The sequence below is a fragment of the Echiichthys vipera genome (assembly GCF_963691815.1).
Source record: "Echiichthys vipera genome assembly, chromosome: X".
Taxonomy (NCBI): domain Eukaryota; kingdom Metazoa; phylum Chordata; class Actinopteri; order Perciformes; family Trachinidae; genus Echiichthys; species Echiichthys vipera.
Genome location: NC_139825.1, coordinates 43220831 through 43245374, shown reverse-complemented (window position 1 = coordinate 43245374; position 24544 = coordinate 43220831). Strand labels below are relative to the sequence as shown.

Genomic DNA, 24544 nt, shown 5'->3' with positions numbered 1-24544 from the left:
TTTTAAATGAGTTTGTTTAGTTATTTTGTTAATTGTTTACTTTATCATGTGTATTTCCTCTGGACCAATCACCGCACACGTGGTTCTGACGTAACCGTGACGTAGCTTCCCAACAGTCTGTTGACGTCTCGTGCGCTTCCTCCGCGAAAGCTAAGCTAACGGCTCCTCTCCGCTCCCGGACGGTTGGTCCTCCTCCTCTCGGCTCCGCGGGGCCCCGCCTCAGTGTCTCACCCACCCCCGGGCGACTTCAGACGGACTCTAACATCAGACTTTCACCGTGAATCCTCCGGGGATGTCTTTCCTGGAGAAGCCGGCCCCCGGCAGGCTCCTGCTGGACGACACCGTCCCCCTTACGGCGGTGATCGAAGCCAGCCAGAACCTGCAATCACACACGGTGAGTGTTTACGGGGAATTAAGCGTCACTTAACGGTCAACAACCTGTGGGTTCAACGGTAAAAACCTCCATAATGTGTTTCAGATAGATGTGTCTAAACAAATATAACGTTAATTTGATTTTTAAGGGGGCGTTTGAGTCAATCGCTTCGTCACCAGTTCCATTATCGGACACAGCTCCGTCCCGTTTCCTGTTAAACGTTGATTACATTGTGATTGTGACATCGTTACAACATCCATCAGTTATCAGGCTCATTTATAAGCGCCACTGTTGCACCGTGACTCCATTATCGGACAGGCAGCTGACTCTGGATCTGTAGCTGCTGTCACTGATTAAGCAATTTCCTGGAAGCTCTTCTGCAACACAGCAAAACACTGTTTATATAAAAAGATCACTGAGCGCTATTTAAAACAAAATATGCTCGTTTTAAATCTGTTTTGGTGTGTTTAACAGTCGGTATACACCCCCCTCCACCAAATACCTGTATAAACATGCGTAGTTTTTATTAATTAACAGCTTTTTTATTATGATATTATGCTGCTTTATGTATGTAATCTAAGCCGAATGGAAGAACAAGCGAATTTGCATGTATATAAATGTAAATATCTGGTTTAAATGATATTGAGATCTACAGGAACATTAAATAATGGGGTTTCTAACGAGCGTTGCATCTTCTCCCAACATTAGACCCCTCTGAAAGCCTGGGTTAAGCGTTTCTTTGCACTTAAATGTGCACTTTGAACTCGTTTGTTCAGTAAGAAACAATGTGACTGTCACTGACCAGGTCCTGTTTATAGGAATAATAAAAGCAGGACATGTGTGTCGCCTGTCCGATAATGGGCGCATTTGCGGTGGGTTTGTTGACAGTCCACTGGGTTCAGCTGCACTAGCCAGTTAACTTAGGCACGATAATGAAAGGCATCCGGCCATTGTTAATGAGCTAATACTGATTAGATTTATTTATTTATTCATTACTGTTGTGCCTTAATCACCACCCCTGCCCTGAAATGCAGCCTTTGCATTATAGCTGATATTTTGGCTGTTTTTACGATTAAAAACATACTTTTTAACCTATGAAATGCAAGAAAATAGGGATTAAATTCAGTCGTATGAAACGCCAAGTTAAACACAATCAACCTGCTGGAAAAAAAATCCAATTACTTCATTTTTGTAATTAAGGCTGGGGTTTATTTCCACAGAATACACAGAAAGGTGTTGTTTTGTGTTCGCTATTATCCGATTTTGTGCTGAGAAGAACATTAGTTATATACACAGTTACTTCAACTCAAGACATCATCTGATACCAATACTTTAAATCTCTATCGCTCACTACGTGGAGCTCATTGAGATCATTTATGTTGAGTAACTCCAAGCAAGAGATTACTGCGGCACTAAAAACACAGTCTGGAGCTTGGCCTTCTTCTTGTTTTGACACTTCCAGAGCGGCACAAACTCTTTGTTGGTCTAGAAGAGGAGTATAAGTACCTGGGGGGGTACTTTAATAATAAATTGAACTGGACTAGAAACGCAGAGGCCGTTTACAACAAGGGCCAAAGTCTACTCTTCTTCCTGAGGAGGCTGAGGTCCTTTAACATCTGTCAAACGATGCTGAGGAGGTTTTATGAGGTCAACAGCTCGGCGGACTTGGGTCGAGTGGAGAGTTACGAGCGAGGACAGAAGTTCATTTGTACCACAACTGTGAACAAAAAGACAATTCAGAGGCATTCAGAGTCACAGGGCAATATTAAAAAAGCACTGGGCAGCGAAGACCGGGGAGAGATCGCTTTCATTATTGATTAATCTGTCGATCATTTTCTTGATTCATCGATTGTTGATTAGTGTCAAAAAGTCCAATAAAATGTCCTCAAATGTTTTGTCACAACCCAAAAATGCCAATTTACTGTCATATAGGACTAAATAACATCACATTTGTGAAGCTGAAATCAGGGAATTCTGCCTTTTTTTCTTGAAAAATGACTCAAACGATGAATCGATTATCATAATAGATGGTGATTAATCTAATAATTAACAGCTAATCAGTTAATCGACTCATCATTGCAGCTCAAGTTGATGAAATGAATAAAAAAGACACTTCTGCACTGCGGTAAAAACTTAATGTAAGCAGTAGTTTTGTTTAAAATCTTATTTTTAGACAGATGAACTGAATCCTCAGTGAGTCGCACTGATGCAAGAAGCTGCTCAGCTCACATGAATGGATACAAGGTTACAGCAGAAACCAAAGTCTGTCAGGAGGAATTACACCGTGCAGGACTGAGAGGATTAGATTAATGGAAAATTCCTTGTTTACACCGTGTTTTGTTTTGGTTTTAAAGCGTTTTCCTCAGCGGCGTCTGTGACAGTTTATCCGAAGCACTTATTTAGAAACGAAACAGAAAGTGAACGCACCTGAAACTTAAACCTGTTTGATTACGTTTCAACTGAGCCTTCTTTCCTTTGTCTTAACTTAACTTTATGTCTTTATTTTTATTAAATCATGATCTGAATCGAATCAGGATACGACCCAGTTCTCATAAAACTGCAATTTCATTTTCCGAGCATGAATTTTTGGGGGGTATAAAATCATAAACTTACTTTTGCAGCATGTCTGATGAACTTTTAACACACAAAACTGATAAAAATAACACCTCTCACTCAATGTACAGGGCATTTAAACTGTTGCCTGCAGGGTAGAGATGTTCCCATACCATTTCTTTCCTCTACATAGCGACTCCGATACTCGTGCGGTGGGTATCGGCCGATACCGATCACAGATACCGATACTCTTGTGTTTAAAAAGAAAGAAAAGATCTCACTACGCTGCACGACTGTGATATGATTACCATCGTGATGAGGCCTGGCTCAGGTTAAACCATTATTAAAACATGAATAAATGACATTTAGACAGATATTTATTTTAAATAGAACAGTAGATAAATAAATAAATACAGGTATTGAATAAGTTTGAGTGTGTGACACTTTTGTGCTGGGAACTCTTCACCCGTGTGCTTAAAAGAGAATACGAGGGACACCGTCTGTGTTTCACTTATTTTATATAAAGAAAACCTTTTTAGCCGCTAGTTGCGTACACACATGTAAACACGCTCACTGTAAGGACAACAACAACAACAACAACATAGCTGTCCCATATACAGCCTGACCCAATAACGGGCTGACTAAAAGATGCCTGACTAAATATTCAAACACTTAAATCAGATTATATTTAACAAATTAACATCTTATTAACCTGTATTTGCCCCTTACTCTTAAGGGGATTTATAACAATAGGAATAATTATTAACATGAACTACTAAGAATTACAAACGGAGCAAACCATAAAATAGATTCATATTTCTAAACTTAGACTTCTCTTTGTTGACCCTTTGGGATGAACTCCTGAAAGGAAATTAAGTTTCCAGCAGTTTACAAAAACACAGCGGAGGTATAAAAAATACAGTATAAGATAAACAATAAACTTTTAGCTAAATAAATACAGAAAGTATAAAAAACACAGTAAACAGTTAGCAATAAACTCTTAGTCCAATATTTGAGGTAGATGTAAGAATACAGGTCAAATAAAATTCACAGAAAGTTAAATCAGATAAGTTAAATGTGAGAAAATAATAAAATATGTGACTGTATATGACAGAAATGAGAGGTAATATTAAATTATAGCACTTAAGTGGTGGGAAAAATGCAAAGAAGAAGGTAAGTAATAATAATAATAATAATAATAAGTTCTAATAAATCACGTGGTATCTGAGGCATTTCCGATACTGGTGCCGCAATCGGAATAACGCTACTTCAGGGAGATGTTATCGTGTAATGACGGCAAATAGAAATCTCTATAAACAATATAGAGTAGAAATACTTTATTGATCCCAAGCTGGGAAATTTCAGTGAATAGAAAAAGAAAATATGGCGTAAAATAATAAAAATTCAATGAAAAGCCATATATATATATATACATCTGTTGTTCCTGTCAAGGCGACAATATACGATCCGGTAGTGCAGGATGCAGGGAGGAAGGCCGGCTCCTCAGTTTAAAATTATATAAATTATGTTGTATTATAGGGCGGTGTGGTGGTTAGCACTGCCGCCTTACAGCAGGAGGGTTTCTGGTTCGAATGCTGTGTGCAGTTTGCATGTTCTCCCCGTGTCTGCAAGGGTTTTCTCCCACAGTTCAAAGACGTGCAGGTGTTAGGTTAATTGATGACCCTAAATTGCACGTAGGTGTGAATGGTTGTCTGTCTGTGCTTGGGCGCACTCCCACTGTCCATCCGTCCCGTGCCCCGGGCTTTAGGGTACTTGTCCCCCCCTCCAGGCCCGTTTGCACTCACGCTACCTGGGCCTCGGTGAATGCTTCTTGGTGTCCATACGTCATCACGCCGTAACACGTCACAAGCATTGATGACGTCATCGCGATGCGTCTCTTTGTTTACAAATCTTTCCACAGACCTCTAAGTTTTTGTGCGTCTTGTCGACTGTTTTTGAATATTTTCATCGACCAAATCTGCAGTAAACACTCCACCTCCGCATCACTAAAAAAACGTCAGAACCGCCGTAGGCCTCATGCTCGTACATGCTCGTACACGTGCGCACGCTCGTGCTCGTACATGTGCAAACATGCTTTACAAAAGCCCACCTCTCACAAACGGACCGTGGACGGCAAGCGTGCCGCAACTAGGCGCCATAAGGTTGCACTCAAACCCGTAAAACCTGTTTGGGCACGGTACGGATGGACAATGTGAGTGTGCCCTTAGTCTCCATGTGCCCTGTAATAGACTGGCGTCCTGTCCAGGGTGTACCCTGTCTTGCGCCCGTTGTCAGGTGGGATTGGCTCCAGCCACCCGTTAAGGAAAGCGGTTGCAGATGATAAATATTGCATTAAAGTGTATTTTGTGTTTGTGTTTTGTCGTGTGGTTTTATGACACGGTGAAACCAAAGACAAATTTCCACTTTGTTTACAATAAATATTCATATTCCTATCATATTTCTTCCCCTCGCAATTGTGACTCTAGATAACTTTTCATTTAATTTTGATATTTTACGTCATATTTTGTCTTAAAACGTGTAAAACTGAATTCGTGTCCACTAGATGTTACTTTCAAAGGGTTGAAAGCACACTGAATTACCGTTCATTGAGCCTTTCTCTTTAAACCACGATCTAGTGGGTTCAACAAATACAAATACAATAATATAAATATAATAATAAATGGTTCACAAGGTTCCATGAAGCATCACTTATCATATTATGACTTTTCCTTTATTTTCATAATAATAATGCAGCTTATTCTTATAAAGAATATTTTGACTTTACTCTCAAAATGATTTTTTTTAACACATCGTCTCATTGATTTATCAATGTATATTTCTTATTATTGTACATTTAATTTTTCTTAAAAAGCAGCAAATAAAGTGTTTTGACGTCTGTGTTTTCTCTCCTGTCTCTCAGGAGTACATCATCCGAGTGCAGAGGGGCGTGTCTTCAGAGAACAGCTGGCAGGTAAATGCACCAATCAAAGCCTTGCGTGTCTGCAGGCGACCAATCAGAGTTCACTGCGGAGAGAACATCGCTCTGCAAGACCAATCAGTTTGTTTGAGAGAAAAACTGACGGGTGAAAACGTCCAGTCCAGGTTTTTAGAGCAGTAAGGAGATGAACTGACCACGGCTGTGGTCGGTAACTGACAGGTGTGTGTTTGTGTTGCAGGTGATTCGACGCTACAGTGACTTTGATGTTCTCAACAGCAGCCTGATGGTGAGTGTCACATCTTTCAGTCACACGTATGATGTGTGTTTTTAAAACGTAACGCTAGCTTTCCAGGAAGGAGGCTAAATAACGCTCTGAGGTTACTGTAGGTTTGATGGTTACCCGTGAGTCTCCTCTTTACACACACAAACTTTACAAACCTGCAGTTCAAATGTATTATTGTAGCCTATTCTAAAATGGTGCATTTTAATGTTTCTGCATACTGGCGTCCCTAAACAGTCTCGAAGTGAGATTCAGTTATCCTGAACTGTCCGGCTAAGTCAGGGGTGGGCAATTCTGCTCCTGGAGAGCCACTGTCCTGCATGTTTTAGGTTTCTCCCTACCCTAACACACCTGAGTCTAACAATAATCAAACTGTGACGAGCTTCAGCTGCTTGATAACGAGCAAATCATTAGACTCAGGTGTGTTAGAGCAGAGAGAAACCTAAAACATGCAGGACAGTGGCCCTACAGGACCGAAATTGCCCACCCCTGCTTTACAGTGCCACAGTTTACTGTTAGCACCCTTTTCCAAGGACAATGTCAAATCAACAGATTTTGTCTTTAATAATAGGTCAAAAGCTTGGAATAAAATAAAACCTCCACCAAGAAATAAGGCTTCCCAGGCACAAAGTGATATGAAATAATCCATCGATTAATATACGGAGCACGCAGCTACCCTGGGAAACATGGCTAAAAGGGGGAATTCAGGAGTCAGATGTCACAAAGCACAACACTGTGGTACCTTTAAGCAAATTAAAAAGTAAACATGACCCAAGAGATACAGAATTATTTAGGTTTATGCAACTGAAAAACTGGATCACTTGCAATTTATTCTTGGGAAGAACACCAGTCCTGAAATATCGATGTTATGATGTGATTGATGTTAAAGAAAAATGGAAATAATGTTTGTTACTACATACAGTTTAAAATATTAACAAGATTATACTATACAAGAGATAAAATATGCAAGTTTGATGACAAATTGTCAGATATATGTTTAAAATACAACCTTTATGGCGGGGGTGGACAATTCAGGTCCTGGAGGGTCACCGTCCTGCATGTTTTAGGTTCCTCCCTACCCTAACACACCTGAGTCTGACAATAATCAAACTATGACGAGCTTCAGCTGCTTGATAACGAGCAAATCATTAGACTCAGGTGTGTTCGAGCAGAGAGAAACCTAAAACATGCTGGACACTGGCCCTCCAGGACCGTAATTGCCCACCCCTGGGCTAAGTCATGACGTAACGCCCTTTCAAAATATGATTTCCAGGTCCACGCTGGTCCGAGCCTTGTATTTCTACTACACCACAGCGCAGTGTTCCCCAGTTGCTTGAACAGTTTTTAAAAAACAACGTTATTGTCATTTTACTTCTTACTTATCGATTAAAAAGATGTCTAAAGTTGCACTCACACTGTCCATCGGTACCGTACCCAAACAGGTTTTACGGCTAAAGTCTAGTTCGTTTGACCATTGTGAGTGCAACCGTACCGCGTCTAGGAGCGGTACGCTTGCCGGCCACGGACCGTTTGGGAGAGGTGGGCTTAAGTAAAGCACGTTTGCACGAGCGCCCGCACGTGTACGAGCACGAGGCCTATGGCGGTTCTGACGTAATTTTACGCGCGCCTGTTCAAACATAGAAAAAGGTAGGAGGGACCATGCGCGGACATTTAAAACAATGGCGGTGAAAGGTTCACGTTGGTGTGATGCGGAGGTGGAGTGTTTACTGCAGAGTTGGTCGTTGAAAAGATTCAAAAACAGTCGACAAGACGCACAAAAACTCTGAGGTCTACGGAAAGATTTGTAAACAAAGCGACGCATCGCGATGACGTCATCAATGCGTGTGACGTGTTACGGCGTGATGACGTATAGGCAGCAAGAAGCATTCACCGAGGCCCAGGTAGCGTGAGTACAAACGGGCCTGGGCCACGGGGGGGAAAAGGAGGGGGGGCAAGTTCCCTAAAGCACGGGGCACGGTACGGACGGACAGTGTGAGTGCGGCCTAACTGAGGGGATTTTAATTGTTCACGTGTGGTCGTTGTCGTTTTGTTTCGTCAGGCCTAACAGCCGGATAGAGAGGCCATTTCCTTCTAAACCGGAGCTCACTGTATAAAATGAGCTGTTGTGACCTCTACGATAATCACAGCCTCATGAAACTTTACAACCACAAACTAAAGACCAAGGACATCCGACAAACATCTTCACTCGAGATTTACAACGGAGCTCATTCAGCCTCTGAGAGACAAACAGTGTGAACTTTGGTACATCTAGAGGTTAATGTTACGTGGTAGTCAGTGCACCACTTCAGCCAATCAGAAACCTGGACACACCGCTGCAGTAAAGTAAACGTGCACCGTAGATAATTCACGACAACATACAAAAACACAAGTCTGCATTAAGACACAAACACACCAGCTGTGTCTGAGCCGACCTCCTTCCTGTTTGTGAACGCTCAGGTTTTTTTTTTTAACAAACTTTATTTAACAAATACAACAAATCAGACATGTACTCAACATAAAAGTGACAATTAACAATGAAAATAGAAAATAAATAAATCAGAGTATAAAAAACTTCTGTATAATCAACCATATATATAAACTGTATATACAATTATATAAAAATATTAATATTCTATGAATAAATTAAAGATTTCAAGAGTTTTAATCCACAAATGTGAGAGATTTCGTATACTTCTGGAATTTGATTTGGAAAGCGATGAAGTAGGGGATATGGGGCGACTGTGGCTCAGTGGAAGAGTGGATCGTCCTCCATTCAAGAGATTGGTAGTTCGATCCCCACCTTCCCTGGTCCACATGTTGAAGTGTCCTTGGGCAAGACACTGAACCCTGAATTGCTCCTCATGCTGCGCATGGGTGTGTAAATGTGGTGTGAATGGTTACATTAGATGGTCTGTAGATGTCCACTGCCATCAGTGTGAATGTCTGTGTGAACGGGTGAATGTGACAAACACTGTGAAAGCGCCTTGAGTAGTCAGAAGATTATAATGGCGCTTTATAAGTACAAGTCCATTTACCATTTTACCATAGTTTTTTGTTACTTTACACCTATTCAAATAAAATATGCCATATAAAATCAACACGTTAACAATAAATTCAGTATTATATGCCTCATGTCCAAAATACAGAATTACATTTCTACACTCAATTCTGATCTTACAGTTCATTTTACCAAATACATACTGTGATATTCAAGTCTAAAAGAAAGCAGCATGTAAACAAGTGTCTGGTTCATTGTTGCAAAAAAGTAAATTTATTTTTATTGTCTTTAATTTGGAAAAATATAGATTTGTAGGATATATGTTGTGTACATACTGTGATATTCAAGTCCAAAGAATGAAAGCAATTATATAAAACATGCGTCAAAGATTCTGGTTTATTGTTGCAAAAAAAGTACATTTATTTTTATTGTTTATTTTTATTTTATTGTAGATTTGTAGGATATATGTTGTGTCAAATTTAGACATGTACGTCCTTACCCTTATTGGTGGCACAGAATTTATATGGTAATATCCGCGCTCTCTGCCAGTCGGTACGTATTAATATGTGAACGCTCCGTGTTACAACACGCTCAGGGCTTTCCTGTTGTGTCATCGATTTCAATTCAATTCAATTCAATTCAATTTTATTTATAGTGTCAAATCATAACCAAAGTTATCTCAGGACACTTTACAGAGTAGGTAAAGACCCAACAATTCCCCCATAGAGTACGGTGGCAACGAAAACCTTCCCTATAACAGGCAGGAACGTCGGACAGACCCAGCTCTGTGGAGGACGGTCATCTGTCTTGACCGGTTGGGGAGGAAGAAAAGGAGAGAGAAAGAGAGAAACACAAAGATAGACAAAAGACAGAGAGACTGACACACTTCCAGAGATGCAAGCAACCAAAGAGTGACAGTAACTATAACAATATCTATAGCAATGTGAACATGACCCACACGTTATGGCAGTCTGCATAGCAGAACAGCAGGAACACGCACATCCAAGGTGACAGAACATGAAAATGAAAATAATTATGACAAAATGATGAGTAGGGGCAATAGCAGCTACGATACAGCAAGACATACCACTGATGGTGTTTTTATGGCTACAGATTTTATAATTTATAAAAGTAGTGACAGAATAAATGACTAATAGTTATTGAAGTAGCAGGAAGCGTCAGTAGGCACCACCACGATCAGCAGAGACCTGCACACAGGACCAGGGCAGCAGGCATCACCACCATCAGCAGGGACCAGCACACAGGACCACGGCAGCAAGCACCACCACGATCATCAGAGACCAACAATCAGGTCCACAGGAGCAGGCACTAACACCATCGGCAGAGACCTTCATACAGGACCACAGGACCACAGCAACAGGCATCACCACCATCAGCCGAGACGTGCGCGCAGGAACAGGGCAGCAGGCAGCACCCCCATCAGCAGGAACCTGATACACAGGACCAAGGCAGCAGGCACTACCACTGTCAGCAGAGACCTACACACAGGACCAGGGCAGCAGGCACCACCAGCACCAGCAGAGACTAGCACACAGGACCACGGCAGCAGGCACCACCCCCATCAGCAGGGGCCTGATATACAGGACCAAGGCAGCAGGCTCTACCAAAATCAGCAGTGACCCACAGGACTACGGCAGTAGGCACCACCACGATCAGCAGAGACCTCGGAGATGACAAAGCACAAACAACTCCGGGGAAGAAGTTGAATTAATAACATGCATTGATGAGACATGAATGACATAGAGAGGAGAGAATCTCAGAGTATTAGGAAAGGTAATATTTCCCCTTGCAGACTAGGCTTATAGCAGCATCATTAAACTGAACGGACGCAGCTTTAAGAATAACAACAGCAACACAGCTGAGAGCTCGTAAGCCCTAGCTGTAAGCTTTATCAAAAAGGAAAGTTTTAAGTTTACTTTTAAATAAGGGGACAGTGTCTGCCTCCCGAATAACACTTGGGAGTTGGTTCCACAAGAGAGGAGCTTGGTAACTGAAGGCTCTGCCTCCCCTTCTATTTTTGGAGACTCTAGGAACGACAAGTAGCCCTGCATTTTCTGAGCGCAGTGATCGAGTTGGGTGATACGGTACTATGAGCTCTTTAAGATACGACGGGGCCAGACCAATAAGAGCTTTATAGGTAAGGAGAAGGATTTTAAAGTCTATTCTAGATTTTACAGGTAGCCAGTGCAGAGAAGCTAATACAGGAGAAATATGTTCTCTTCGGTTTGTTTTAGTTAGTACACGAGCTGCAGCATTTTGTACCAACTGGAGACTCTTAACAGACTTATTGGAGCAGCCTGATAATAAGGAATTGCAATAGTCCAGCCTAGAAGTAACAAATGAATGGACTAGTTTTTCTGCATCTTTCTGAGACATAATGTTCCTAATTTTTGCAATATTACGCAGGTGAAAATATGCAGTCCTTGTTGTTAGTTTTATGTGAGAATCGAAGGACATATCCTGATCAAAGATAACACCCAGATTCCTTACTGTGGTGCTGGAGGACAACACAACATCATCCAGAGTAACAATGTCTGTAGCTATTGAGTTTCGGAGGCCTTCAGGGCCAAGTACAATAACTTCAGTTTTATCTGAGTTTAACATCAGAAAATTGCAGGTCATCCAGCTTTTTATTTCCTTAATGCACATTTGAAGTTTATCTACCTGATGGGTTTCATCTGGTTTGATCGATAAATATAATTGTGTATCATCAGCATAACAATGAAAATGTATGGAGTGCTTCCTTATAATATTTCCTAAGGGAAGCATATATAAGGTGAATAGAATCGGTCCAAGGACAGAGCCCTGTGGGACTCCGTAACTAACTTTAGTGTGCATGGAGGATTTGTCGTTAACATGTACAAACTGAGATCTATCTGATAAATATGACTTAAACCAGCTCAGTGCGGTTCCTTTAATGCCGATCAGATGCTCCAGTCTGTGTAGCAGGATGTGATGGTCAATAGTGTCGAAGGCAGCACTAAGATCTAGTAAGACAAGCACAGAGACAAGTCCTTTGTCTGAAGCTATTAGAAGGTCGTTGGTAATTTTTATCAGTGCTGTCTCAGTGCTATGATTCGCTCTAAATCCTGACTGGAAGTCCTCAAGTAACTCATTATTATGTAGAAAGTCGCACAACTGATTGGCAACTAATTTCTCGAGGATCTTAGAGAGAAAAGGAAGGTTAGATATAGGTCTATAGTTGGCTAGAACCTCAGGATCAAGACTGGGCTTTTTAAGAAGAGGTTTAATTACAGCTACTTTAAAAGACTGTGGTACATAACCTGCTGATAAAGACATGTTAATCATATCTAATACAGGAGTGTCAACTAAAGGTAACACTTCTTTGAGTAACCTGGTTGGAATAGAGTCTAGGAGACAAGTAGAAGGCTTTGATGCTGAAATAGTAGAGTTTAATTTGTTAAGGTCGACCGGAGAAAAGCAGTCCAAAAATATATCAGGTCGTACAGTTGTTTCTAAGGTTCCTGGGTTTGATGAAAGATTGGTGCCAAGCGAGTTGATTTTGTCTCTAATAGTTATAATTTTGTCATTAAAGAAGGTCATGAAGTCGTTACTACTGAGGGTTATAGGAATACATGGCTCAGTAGAGCTGTGGCTCTCTGTCAGCCTGGCTACAGTGCTGAAAAGAAATCTAGGATTGTTCTTATTCTCCTCTATTAAAGATGAATAATAGGCAGCTCTGGCATTACGGAGGGCCTTCCTATATGTCTTTAGACTTTCATGCCAAGCTAAGTGAGATTCCTCCAATTTAGTAGAGCGCCATTTACTTTCTAATTTTCGCGATATTTGTTTTAGTTCACGGGTTTGTGAGTTATACCACGGAGCTAACTTCCTCTGTTTTATTTTCTTCTTTTTTAACGGAGCAACAGAGTCGAGTGTTTTTCTTAGTGAGCAAGCAACACTGTCAACAAAATGGTCAATTTCAGAGAGACAAACGTTAGTGCAGGACTCTTGAATATTAGGATAAGGCATTAAAGTAAATGCAGATGGAATCGCTTCCTTAAATTTAGTTACAGCACTATCAGATAAACATCTAGTGTAGAAACTTTTGCCCAGAGGTGAGTAGTCCTGTAATATGAATTCAAAAGTTATTAAATAATGGTCTGATAAAATAGGATTCTGTGAAAAGACTATTAAGTCATTGATTTCCACACCATAAGCCAAAACAAGGTCGAGGGTGTGATTAAAACAGTGAGTAGGTTTATGTACACTCTGACTAAAACCAATCGAATCTAATAGAGAGATAAACGCAGTACTAAGGCTATTAACAACATCAACGTGAATATTAAAATCTCCTACAATGATTACTTTGTCAGATTTAAGGACTAAATTTGATAGAAACTCTGAGAATTCAGACAGAAATTCAGAGTAGGGACCGGGAGCCCGGTACACTATAACGAGTATAATCGGCTGCACAGTTTTCCAGGTTGAATGTGAAAGACTAAGAACAAGACTTTCAAATGAATTATAATTTAGTTTAGGTTTAGGGTTTATTAATAGGCCTGAGTCATAAATCGCTGCAACGCCTCCTCCTCGTCTACTGCCTCGAGGAATATGAGTATTAATATGACTGGGAGGAGTGGATTCATTTAGGCTAACATATTCTTCGGGACGCAGCCAGGTTTCAGTCAGACAGAGAACATCAATATGGTTATCTGATATCAGATCATTTATTAATACAGCTTTAGATGACAGAGATCTGATGTTTAAAAGTCCACATTTTATTCTCTGATTTTGTTGCATTATCGCAGATTTGGTGTTGATTTGCATCAAGTTTTTCTGTATAGCTCCTCTTCTGTTCATTTTTGATTTAATTAATGTAGATGATCGTGGGGCACACAGCGTTTGTATAGGATACTGAGCTGTAAAGTGATCCACAGAGCTCGCGGAGAGTTGTGTAAGACTGCAGCTATGCTTGCTGTGTGCTTGCGGTATGGGCAGCGCAGAGAGGTGAATTAAACTCTGACTCTGCATCCTGATCCCAACACTGGGTTTTTGTCAGGAGGTGGTGGAGGTGCAGGACTCGATAGTCAGGTCAATGTTTGCAGACAAAAGTCTTGACCCTTCTTGGTTAGGGTGCAGGCCATCGCGTCTAAAAAGCTTGGGTCTTCTAAAAAAAGTCGTGAAGTTGTCCACGAATGGAATGCCCTTCCCCAGGCAGTGTCCTTTAAGCCACAGGTGAAGCTGGCGGAGGCGGCTGTACATGACGTCACCAAAACGGGGCGGGGGAAGCGGGCCGGAGATGATCACACGCTTCCCTGTGTTCAGCAGGTGGTCCACCATGGACCTGAAGTCCTGCTTGAGGACCTCGGACTGGCGTTTCTTCAAGTCGTTGGTGCCGGCTTGCAGCACCAGCGTGGAGGCCGACCTGTGTTGTGAACACAGCTGGAGGGCGGAGCACTCAACGTCCCTGACGCGGGCTCCAGGGTAGCAGAAAGTCTGGCCGCAGCGCACCCTCACGTGTCTGACCATCGAGGTTCCGACAACCAGCACGGGAGGGGAAATGCGCTGCCTCGCGGCTGCTCCTAACCGGGGCGGAGCAGGGGGGTTGGTTTGGGCGAGCGGACCCCGGCTCCTGGGTCGGCGAGAGCCACGACTGACTCTGTGGGCGGATGCCGGAGTCGAGCTGGTGCGCGCACCGAGCGGGGGAAACTCCTGCAGGCTTAGGACGTCAAACCTGTTATCCAGTGGTAGATCCGGAGGCGGAAGGGGGAGAGATCGGCGAGCCCCAGTGCCCCTGTTCACCCTCGACCAGGGTTCCCTCGGCTTGAGTGGAGTTGAGCTCACCAGGCCCGGGGCCGCGACTCCGTTCTCCCTGGTGGAGCACTGCCACTCCGCGGGGAGAAGGCAGGAGGAGGAGGGCGCCGATGACTTGGGCCTGGCACCCTGTTGCTGCCAGCGGGACTCGGTGAGTGTTGGTGCCGAAGTTCCGGTGGTGATGGAGCCAGTCCATGGCAGGGTGGTGTTGTCGGCAGCCGTCATGGTACGGTCACCAGCGCCGGAAGCCTTAAGATGGGCGAGGAACTTCGCCTGAGTTGAGGCGACGTTGGAAAATTCCAGGAGGATTTTGTTCCTTTCCAAGAGGTCAGCCTTCAGGCCAGAGACGTTCTCCCTCAGCTTTGAGAGCGTGGGGAGACAGGACTCGCACACAGCCATCATGTCGCAGCCTGTGCAGTCTGTGCTGTGGATCCGTCACCCCGGGGCACAGTACCGTCACAGGTAGGAGAGTTAAATGAAATTACGTTACGGCCTTGGGGCCGAAAGTTCCGGGAGATCCCTTTTTACTCCTGGGCAGGCAGCCCACTTCACCAGTTGTTTTTAGATCCCGCTGAGTTGAAGAAATGTTTAAAAATTGGCGCCTCGCTAGTGCGATTCGGCGTCACGACTTCCGTGTTTTACTTCTCCGGTGTGATCAGAGGCAACCACAGGCCCGATCGTTAAATGCTTCGGTCGATCGGTTGAAGAAATTAATACAATAGAAGCTGGGCACGAGTGATTGCAAATATGAAATCGATAAATTAAGTTAAAAACAATATTTTCCGGAGCCGAGGTGGCGGGAAACCCGGTGAATTCAAACGAATTCAAACGACGCTGCGCATGCGTGTGTGTAGGTGACGTAGACAGTACAAAGCAATGCAATACAGACCAATACCAGTACAGACCAATACAGACCTCTAGGTGGCGGCGCGCTGTGTGATTTCCCAGAAGCCTCGGCTGGTGCAGTGAGAGGGCAGATTGACGATGGTCTGTGTTAGCTGTTAGTTGTGGAGGTCAGAAGACTGTTAGAGAGATTATTGTCATCATCTGTTTTGTTCGTAAAGCACCTGCAGTGAAGTGTGATGAGTATTTCCAGAGGGAAATATTATTTACATGTGACTTTATGCAAATTCTTCTTCTTTATACTTCATACTGTCAACTTTTGCACATCCCTTGGTCAATATTTTGCAAATTCCTGAACAAAACTATTCATATTTTCCATAAAAGTCTGGGGCGACTGTGGCTCAGTGGCAGATTGGGTCGTCCTCCATTCGAGAGATCGGTTGTTTGATCCCCACCTCCTCCGGTCCACATGTCGAAGTGTCCTTGGGCAAGACACTGAACCCTGAATTGCTCCCTGTGCTGTGCATGGGTGTGTGAATGTGATGTGAATGGTTGGAATAGATGGTCCGCACCACCATCAGTGTGAATGTCTGTGTGAATGGGTGAATGTGACAAACACTGTGAAAGCGCCTTGAGTAGTCAGAAGACTAGAAAGGCGCTATACAAGTCCAAGTCCGTCCATAATTCCTGTTGTAAATGTTCTTATTTTATATGATGTTGATTGAGTTTTGCACCAGAAACACCAAGACAAGTTCCTGATTCTGATTAAATCCTAGTTTTAATCAGTTTTCACAGCAGCTCAATGGTTTTCACTCAACTTGAGGATTGTAGAGTCAGTGAAGTTTTGTTATCTAAGGACAAGAATAGACACTAATCTTATTTGACGTGATTTGCTCTTGTTTTAAGGCTTGGTGCTGGCTGGACATCCTGATTTGTTTTAAGCTATCTTATCACGTGGAAATCACTAAATGAAGCTGCAGTCACATTTGCTCGTCTCAGACAAAAGAAAGCTCATATCTGAAAAGTGATGAAGTGTGCGTTCGTTTAAAAGGGCCTATGCCAAAAAGGTTAAGATCTTCTCACTGTGTCATATTGATCTTTACTCAATCTATAATCAATGGAGCTGCTTTCTACCAGACTGGAGCAGATCTGACTTCGTTGTCCTGGTTGTGACTCGGCTAATGTTCAGGTCACATCATTCCCGGATAACAGGAAGTTAGCAGTTTTTTTGCTGAGGTTTCGTCTGCTCATTTCCTTTCGGGGTCTCCCACTGACCCCGACCTCCCGCATGCTCCTGATCTTAAGTCAACATGCAGAAGAAACCTGCTGTTCGTCCTCTCTGTCCGTCTCTTATGTAAACACACGGCTGAAATATACAGAAAAGGACGACTAATGCATTGAATGGTGAGATCAAAACAAACCTCCCCTCCATCTTTCTCTCTCTCTCTCTCCAGGTTTGTGGCATCAGTCTCCCTCTTCCTCCAAAGAAGCTCATTGGAAACATGGACAGGGAGTTCATAGCAGAGAGACAGAGGGGGCTGCAGGCCTTTCTGGACTCTATTACCCAGCATCCCCTGCTTTCCAGCTCCCTGACTGTTAAGAAGTTCCTGGACCCAAACAACTACACTGCCAACTACACAGGTGTGTTACATCAACCCTCAACAGCTTGTCTTATTCAGAGGTGGAAAATAACATCAAGTACTCAAGTACAATTTGCAGCTTCATTTCAGCTACTTCATACTGCATCACTACACAAAATATTGCACTTTTTACCTGACTGCATTAACCTGAATATATGTATTGCTACTATTTGCTTTGCAGATTCAGAAGTTACATACAAACGATTTGATTAGTTGATAGAAGGTTATTTGTGTAACACAATTCAACAACAAGGCAATTCAAAGTGCTTCACATGAAACATTAAAAGAATTGGGAGAAAAAACACATAAAACATAAATTTAAAACATATAAAAGGTCATTTTTAAAACATAAAAGATGTTTACAGTCACAGAAGTTACAGTGCAGTTTACTGAAAAGCAGCGGCAAATAGAAAAGTCTTCAGTTTTGATTTAAAATAACTGAGAGTTGCAGCAAACCTGCAGTTTCATGGAAGTTTGTTCCAGATTTGTGGTGCTAGAAACTACTAACTAGGGGGCGACCGGACATCCGTGTGTTCAGGACAGTGAGCTGTGAGTCCCGGGTTAATTCCCCAATGGCCGACCATTTGCTGCACGTCATTCCCCTCCTTTTCCTGCCTCTCTCTCCACTGTCAACATCAAACAAAGGCAAATTCAGCTGTTTTTTAGAAGCATATTTTACATTTTAACATTTTCCACATGTTCTGTGGATATTCAAAAGAGTTACTGTAGACAGAGAGCGTTGATGTGACGTGATAGACGGCCACTCGCTGGCTATTAGGACACGGGAGAAACGTTCTAAAAGTAGATTTGGGTCGTAGAGGACTTGATCTCTTCTGGAGTATTTCATGCGATTACACTTTACACCAATACACACGTCCATCCCTGCTGTGGTGGCAGTTTCAAAAGAGACACTGTGACAGACATCACATGTTGAACATGAACGCTGTATGTTTATGAACACACACACACACACACACACACACACACACACACACACACACACACACACACACACACACACACACACACACACACACACACACACACACACACACACACACACACACACACACACACACTATTTAGTGGGTTTGCATAGACATTAATGTCCAGTTAACATGGACATCAATGGGCAAAGACAGTATGATTTATCGTTTCAATACATTATCTCAAAATACGGTATTTTCTTGCTTTATAAACTAATATAAGTCTCTGCCTGTCTGTCTGATTGATTGTCTGTCTGATTGTCTATCTGTGTTTCAGAGATCGCCCTGCAGCAGGTCTCCATGTTCTTCCGGTCGGACCTAAAGTGGGAGGTCCTGGAGCCTCTCAAAGACAACGGTACGACTCTGAACCTGACTGAAATTTGCTGCTTTCTAACTTTTAGTGCAGTGTGCTAATGCTAACTGCTACCACAAAATGCTGATGCTTACTTCAGCTTTGTTGGTTTCACATGTTCATTATTAGGGCTGCAACAAGCAATCGTGTTTTTATCGATTAATCTGCCAGTTATTTTTAAAAATGCCCATCTTAATTTCCTAAACCTTTAAACTGCTTGTTTAGTTTAAAACTCAAAAACACAATGATGTAAAGCAACAAGAAAGATGTCCTTAAATAACGTTTCTGAGAAAATTCACAGTAAACTTTCAAGTTTTAAACCTTTTTTAAACCAAACTGTTCCTTTTTCTTAACAGTTTCTATTGTGGCTACAAGTTAAAACCAAGAGATAATGCTAAAATATAAAAATCAGCTTAAAATAGTTTACTGTTTATTATTTAGTTACTGTAACAGCAGCACAAGGACACAGTCAGTCACACCAGAGTCAGGCTGTAGCTGCAAAATGTTCTGAATCATCCACGGTGCTTTTTAATCACTTTATTGTCAAGAAGAGGAAGAATGTGTTTCCTCCTCTTCAGGTACAAACTGTTGCTTTATGTTTAAATAAATGTTACATACTCAGATGTTTGGGAACATGTTGGGCACATTACAAATGAAGTGTTTGTTTTTCAGGCTGGAGAATCAGGAAGAAATACTTTTTGATCAAAAACAAAGAGCAGCCCAAAGAGAGGTATCTGCTGAGCTGGGTGAGTACAGACACCAGTGCATGTGACGCTTCATCTGCCGTTTAAATAATGAGTTATGATCAGATCCAAACATTCATGTCAATTATCATAGGTTTTTTATTAAATGTAGGCTTTTATGCCCTGGATTTATAAAACCATTATTCCTGAGATGTATATTTCCCTATATTTAATTAGGTTTTGTTTGTTATCATTGTTGTGTTTTGAATCTAAAGGTTTATAAAAATCCCATCTTCTAACTGCCTGAAGTAGTTTCCTCCACAGCCTGCAGACTGATGACGAACATTAAGGCCGCACTCACACTGTCCTTCTGTCCCGGGCCAAAACCGTTTTTTCAGCTAAAGCCTAGTGCGTTTCAGCAGTGTGAGTGCACCCGCTCCGCGCATAACTGCGGACAGCGGGCCGTCCACGCACATGTACGAGCACGAGCGTGCGCACGTGTACGAGCACGAGCACGAGCCCTATGGCGGTATGTAGGGCTGTATGTATGTGTGCCTGTTGGGACATAGAAAAAAGAAGGAGGGACCATGCGCGGACATTTAACAACAACAACAACAATGGCGGTGAAAGGTTCATGTTGGTGTGGTGCGGAGGTGGAGTGTTTACTGCAGATTTGGTCGGATGAAAATATTCAAAAACAGTCGACAAGACGCACAAAAACTCTGAGGTCTACGGAAAGATTTGTAAAAGCCACGCAACGCGATGACGTCAATCAGTGCGTGTGACATGTTACGGCGTGATGACGTATAGGCAGCAAGAAGCATTGGCCGAGGCCCAGGCAGTGTGAGTACAAACGGGCCTGGGGCGCAGGGGGAGAGGGAGGGGGGGACGAGTACCCTAAAGCCCGGGGCGCGGTGCGGAAGGACAGTGTGAGTGCGCCCTAAGTTAACGTTCGTTCAAATGCATTAAAATGAAACATTAATCCACCGCACATTTCACATTTCAGCGGGTTTTATGACACAGTGACTGAGTTCAGAGAACTTACTTGTTACTTGTCTTCCTCAGTTACAAAGAAGAGAGAAAGTTTTGCTTCTCTTTGACATTATTCAGTTGTTGATTTCCCACAGAAAGTTTCCAGGATGGAAAAGATTAAATTTAGCTCAAGTTAAATTTAATCAAATGTAATTAACTGATATGAAAGAAACAACGTCTGTAAAACCGTCTGAGTGGAACTTCTCTCTCATTTCTGTTCAGCTGACTGAAGGAACTGTTGTTTTTTGTTTCTTTTTCTGTTGCTGAGAACATTTGTCCGAGAGAAAACAGACTCTTCTTTAGAGCCTTAAAGTGTATTTCTGGCGTAAAATCACCCCATGATCTTTTTCGGCACTTGCATCAAATAATCCATCCGTACCGTGCCCCGTGCTTTAGGGTACTTGTCCCCCCCTCCAGGCCCGTTTGTACTCACACTACCTGGGCCTCAGAGAATGCTTCTTGCCTGTCCATACGTCATCACGCCGTAACACGTCACACACATTGATTGACGTCATCGCGATGCGTCGCTTTGTTTACAAATCTTTCCATAGACCTCAGAGTTTTTGTGCGTCTTGTCGACTGTTTTTGAATCTTTTCATCGACCAAATCTGCAGTAAACACTCCACCTCCGCATCACACCAACGTGAACCTTTCACCGCCATTGTTGTTGTTGTTAAATGTCCGCGCATGGTCCCTCCTTCTTTTTTCTATGTCCCAACAGGCGCTCATAAAATTACGTCAGAGCCGCCGTTGGCCTCGTGCTCGTACATGTGCAAACTCGCTTTACAAAAGCCCACCTCTCTCAGACGGGCCGTGGACGGCCAGCTGGCCGCAGTAATGCGCGAAGCGGTTGCACTCACATTCGTCAAACGCACTAGGCTTTAGCTGAAAAACCTGTTTTGGCCCGGTGCGGATGGACAGTGTGAGTGCGCCTGAATGCCTTCACTGTACTGCCCCGAGCTAATCAGTGTTAGCCACGTCCGGCTGTTAGCGACTCTCACGGATTTCTCTGTTTATAGTTGTTACACTAAAAAAACTGTTTCAGTGGCTTATTTGATGTAAGTGCCAAAAAAAGACCATGGGAGGATTTTACGCTGGATGTTACACCATAAAATGCACTGAAGGATTAAACTCAGAAGGAAAATCTCACAATGTTGACAAAGTGAACTATAATTTGTGCATCAGATCCACTCTTTCTCTGCCCGTGCTAGACCCATTTCTAGGGCTGCACAGTTTGGTCAAAATCACGATATGGACTGTCGGTGGTTTGATCCCCGTCTCCTCCTGTCCCCTCCAATATTGTGAATCATAATGCAGTTACATCAGCCCTACACCCTTCACCAAGTTTTACGGGTCTCATGGGCCAGTAGTTTTTCTGTGATCCTGCCGACGAACAAACCAAACCAAAAAAGTGACGTCCTTGGTGGAGGTCACAACTAATGATCTGTGTGTGTTTGTGTGTTGCAGTTAGACCGGGGTCCAGATAAGTTCCTGTCCGACAAAGACCTGCAGTCGGCAATGAAGCTGCTCACCAGTCTCTCTGTACGTAGTGTGTGTGTGTTTGTGTGTTTGTGTGTGTTTGTGTGTGCGTGCGTGCGTGTGCGTGCGTGTGTGTGTGTGTTTAACAAAAATAAAAACGAGGATGCCATAGTAATGTAAAGCTCCTGTGAGAATTTAAAGCTAAAGTAAGCGATGTAACTGAAAGCTGAGGTGGTGAGATGGTGAATTTTAATTACAATATTATAAATATTAATACAACTCAGACGGACACGACACGCAGCAAAGCACAGACTCATTTAATTCTAATTAATTATGTAAATAATCAAACTCCTCCTTTTCTCCAGAATCCATACATCTGTCCGCTGTTGTTCTCCAACACCAGTGAGTCTTCAGCTCTGCTCATCCGACCGTTCAGTGAGAGAGGCTCTCTGAGGGACCACATCTGTAAGGTAGGGGTGTGTGTGTGTGTGTGTGTGTGTGTGTGTGTGTGTGTGTGTGTGTGTGTGTGTGTGTGTGTGTGTGTGTGTGTGTGTGTGTGTGTGTGTGTGTGTGTGTGTGTGTGTGTGTGTGTGTGTGTGTGTGTGTGTGTGTGTGTGTGTGTGTGTGTGTGTGTGTGTGTGTGTGTGTGTTTCTGTGTGAGATATCCAGCTCAATAAAATGGAGGCTGATGCTTTAATATTTGTGCTGCTCACACTGACAGTCTCTGGAAATATAAAACTCACTGGAACTACTTCTTTGGCAGCGAAGTTCTCAGATCTGTTACTTAAAAGTAGCAAAACCACAGTGTCGAAATACTCTGTTACATTCAGAACTTTACTGAAGAAAAAGTACAAAAGTATTAGCATTAATACGTACTTTACCCAATTTAAACATACAGAAAATAATCATAATCAAAATTGTTCCTCAAGTTTCATCAGGTGTATTGACTGTACTATATTATATATTTATTATATTGATTGATATAAAGTTGGATCGAGGGATATTTGTTTGTGTGTTTTAAAGTAAGCACATTATTCATAAGTACTATTTTGTGTTATTTATAATATTTTGACTAAAAGTATTCATTATCAAGGACAGTAGCATGTGTTACATACAGGGTTAATTTGACCTCAGTAAAAACAAACAATTTCAAACATTTCTAACTATTTAAATTGTAAAATAGCTAATGATAATAATAATAATAATAATAATAACAATAATGATTAAATCATTAAAAACGATCAAATTGACAATAAGGAGCACTGATGTGACAAGTATGTTTACAGGACAATTATAAATATAACCGTGACAATTTTAGGTTTTCCCAGTTGTCCCCATAAAATTAGGAAAAGTCATAAATATAAAGAAAACAAACCATTATGTCAATCACGTATTTAAAGATGAGAAGTGCCAAAAGTAAAAGTACGAGCTTATTAATTATCAGGGCTGCAACTAACGATTGTTTTCATTATTGATGAATCCGTCTGTAATTTTTTTATTTGATTAATTCGGTGTTTGGTCTCTAAAATGTGAGAAAATATATCTTAGTGTTTCTTAAAGTTAAAGATGACGTCTACACCTCAAAGACATTCAGTTTCCTGTCACAGAGGGGAAGAGAAACCTGAAAATATCAACATTTAAGAAGCTTAAATCAAAGGAATTCAACATTTTTCTTTAAAAAAATTACTCAAAATGATTAATTGATCATCAAAGTAGTTGCAGATTAATTCAGTTTTAATCGTTGCACCTCCCTTGATAATATGAATCTGTAAAGTAACGAATATCACAACAAATATAAACAAATGTTGTCAAATAAATGTAGTGGAGTAGAAGAAAACAGTACCTTAAAATGGAAACACTTAAAGTTAAAGCAATTCTTACCTTCCTGGCATGTCGCTCCCTCTTCCCCCGACGCGTGCGGAGAGAAAGTGAGCAGCGCAAGTGAAACGCCACACAACCGCTGACGCTAATCCTCCAGCACAAATAACACAGTATTACAGAACTATAGTCCCTGATAACTGATAGCATCTGGATGCTGCGTTACCACATGTGATGTAGTAAGTAAGTACCTGTCCAGCAGAAACTCTGCCACCATCTCATCTCTTTTTAGCTCCGCCTGAAGCTGCATCAGCCTCTGTCCTCCCTAGAAAGCAGAGCAGATGCTGACTCACGTTTTCCCTCTTGACAAATCAGTTTCTCACCGTTCGTTGCTGTTTCTCTCAGACCGCTCGCTCTGCAGAGAGGCGCGCGGTGACAGCGGTAAACAACTGGAAGGGACGCTGTGACGATGACGGACAGAGGCTTGTCAAATCATTTTAATCAGACCGGATAAAACGATTTGTCAGACTTTTATTAGAAATATATGAACTGAATATTGATGAGTTTCAACACCTGGTGGATTTCTTTTACAGTTTAGCCGTACGCATATTAGGAGCATTTCAAGATTACAAAAATGTGTGTAAAAATGCCGGAAAGGTGAGCGTTGCTTTAAGGTCGTCAAAAGTATAGATACAATATCCCATGGGTGTCACACTGATCCAGTAAAGGGCCGTGTGGCTGCAGGTTTTCATTCCAACCAATCAAAAACA

General features: G+C 42.1%; 1 protein-coding gene across 3 annotated transcripts in view; it reads left to right on the top strand.

The window, feature by feature from the left end:
• Nucleotides 1-185: 185 nt before the first annotated feature.
• Nucleotides 186-24544, top strand: part of pxk (PX domain containing serine/threonine kinase) — a 51318-nt gene continuing 26959 nt past the window's right edge. For all 3 annotated transcript variants that reach the window (XM_083939074.1, XM_083939075.1, XM_083939076.1), the window contains exons 1-8: nt 186-394; nt 5847-5897; nt 6103-6150; nt 17239-17425; nt 18688-18765; nt 19435-19508; nt 21945-22019; nt 22322-22426. In XM_083939074.1, the coding sequence (XP_083795200.1) occupies nt 293-394; nt 5847-5897; nt 6103-6150; nt 17239-17425; nt 18688-18765; nt 19435-19508; nt 21945-22019; nt 22322-22426 (720 nt within the window). In that variant the 5' untranslated portion in view covers nt 186-292. The remainder of the gene's footprint in view (nt 395-5846; nt 5898-6102; nt 6151-17238; nt 17426-18687; nt 18766-19434; nt 19509-21944; nt 22020-22321; nt 22427-24544) is intronic.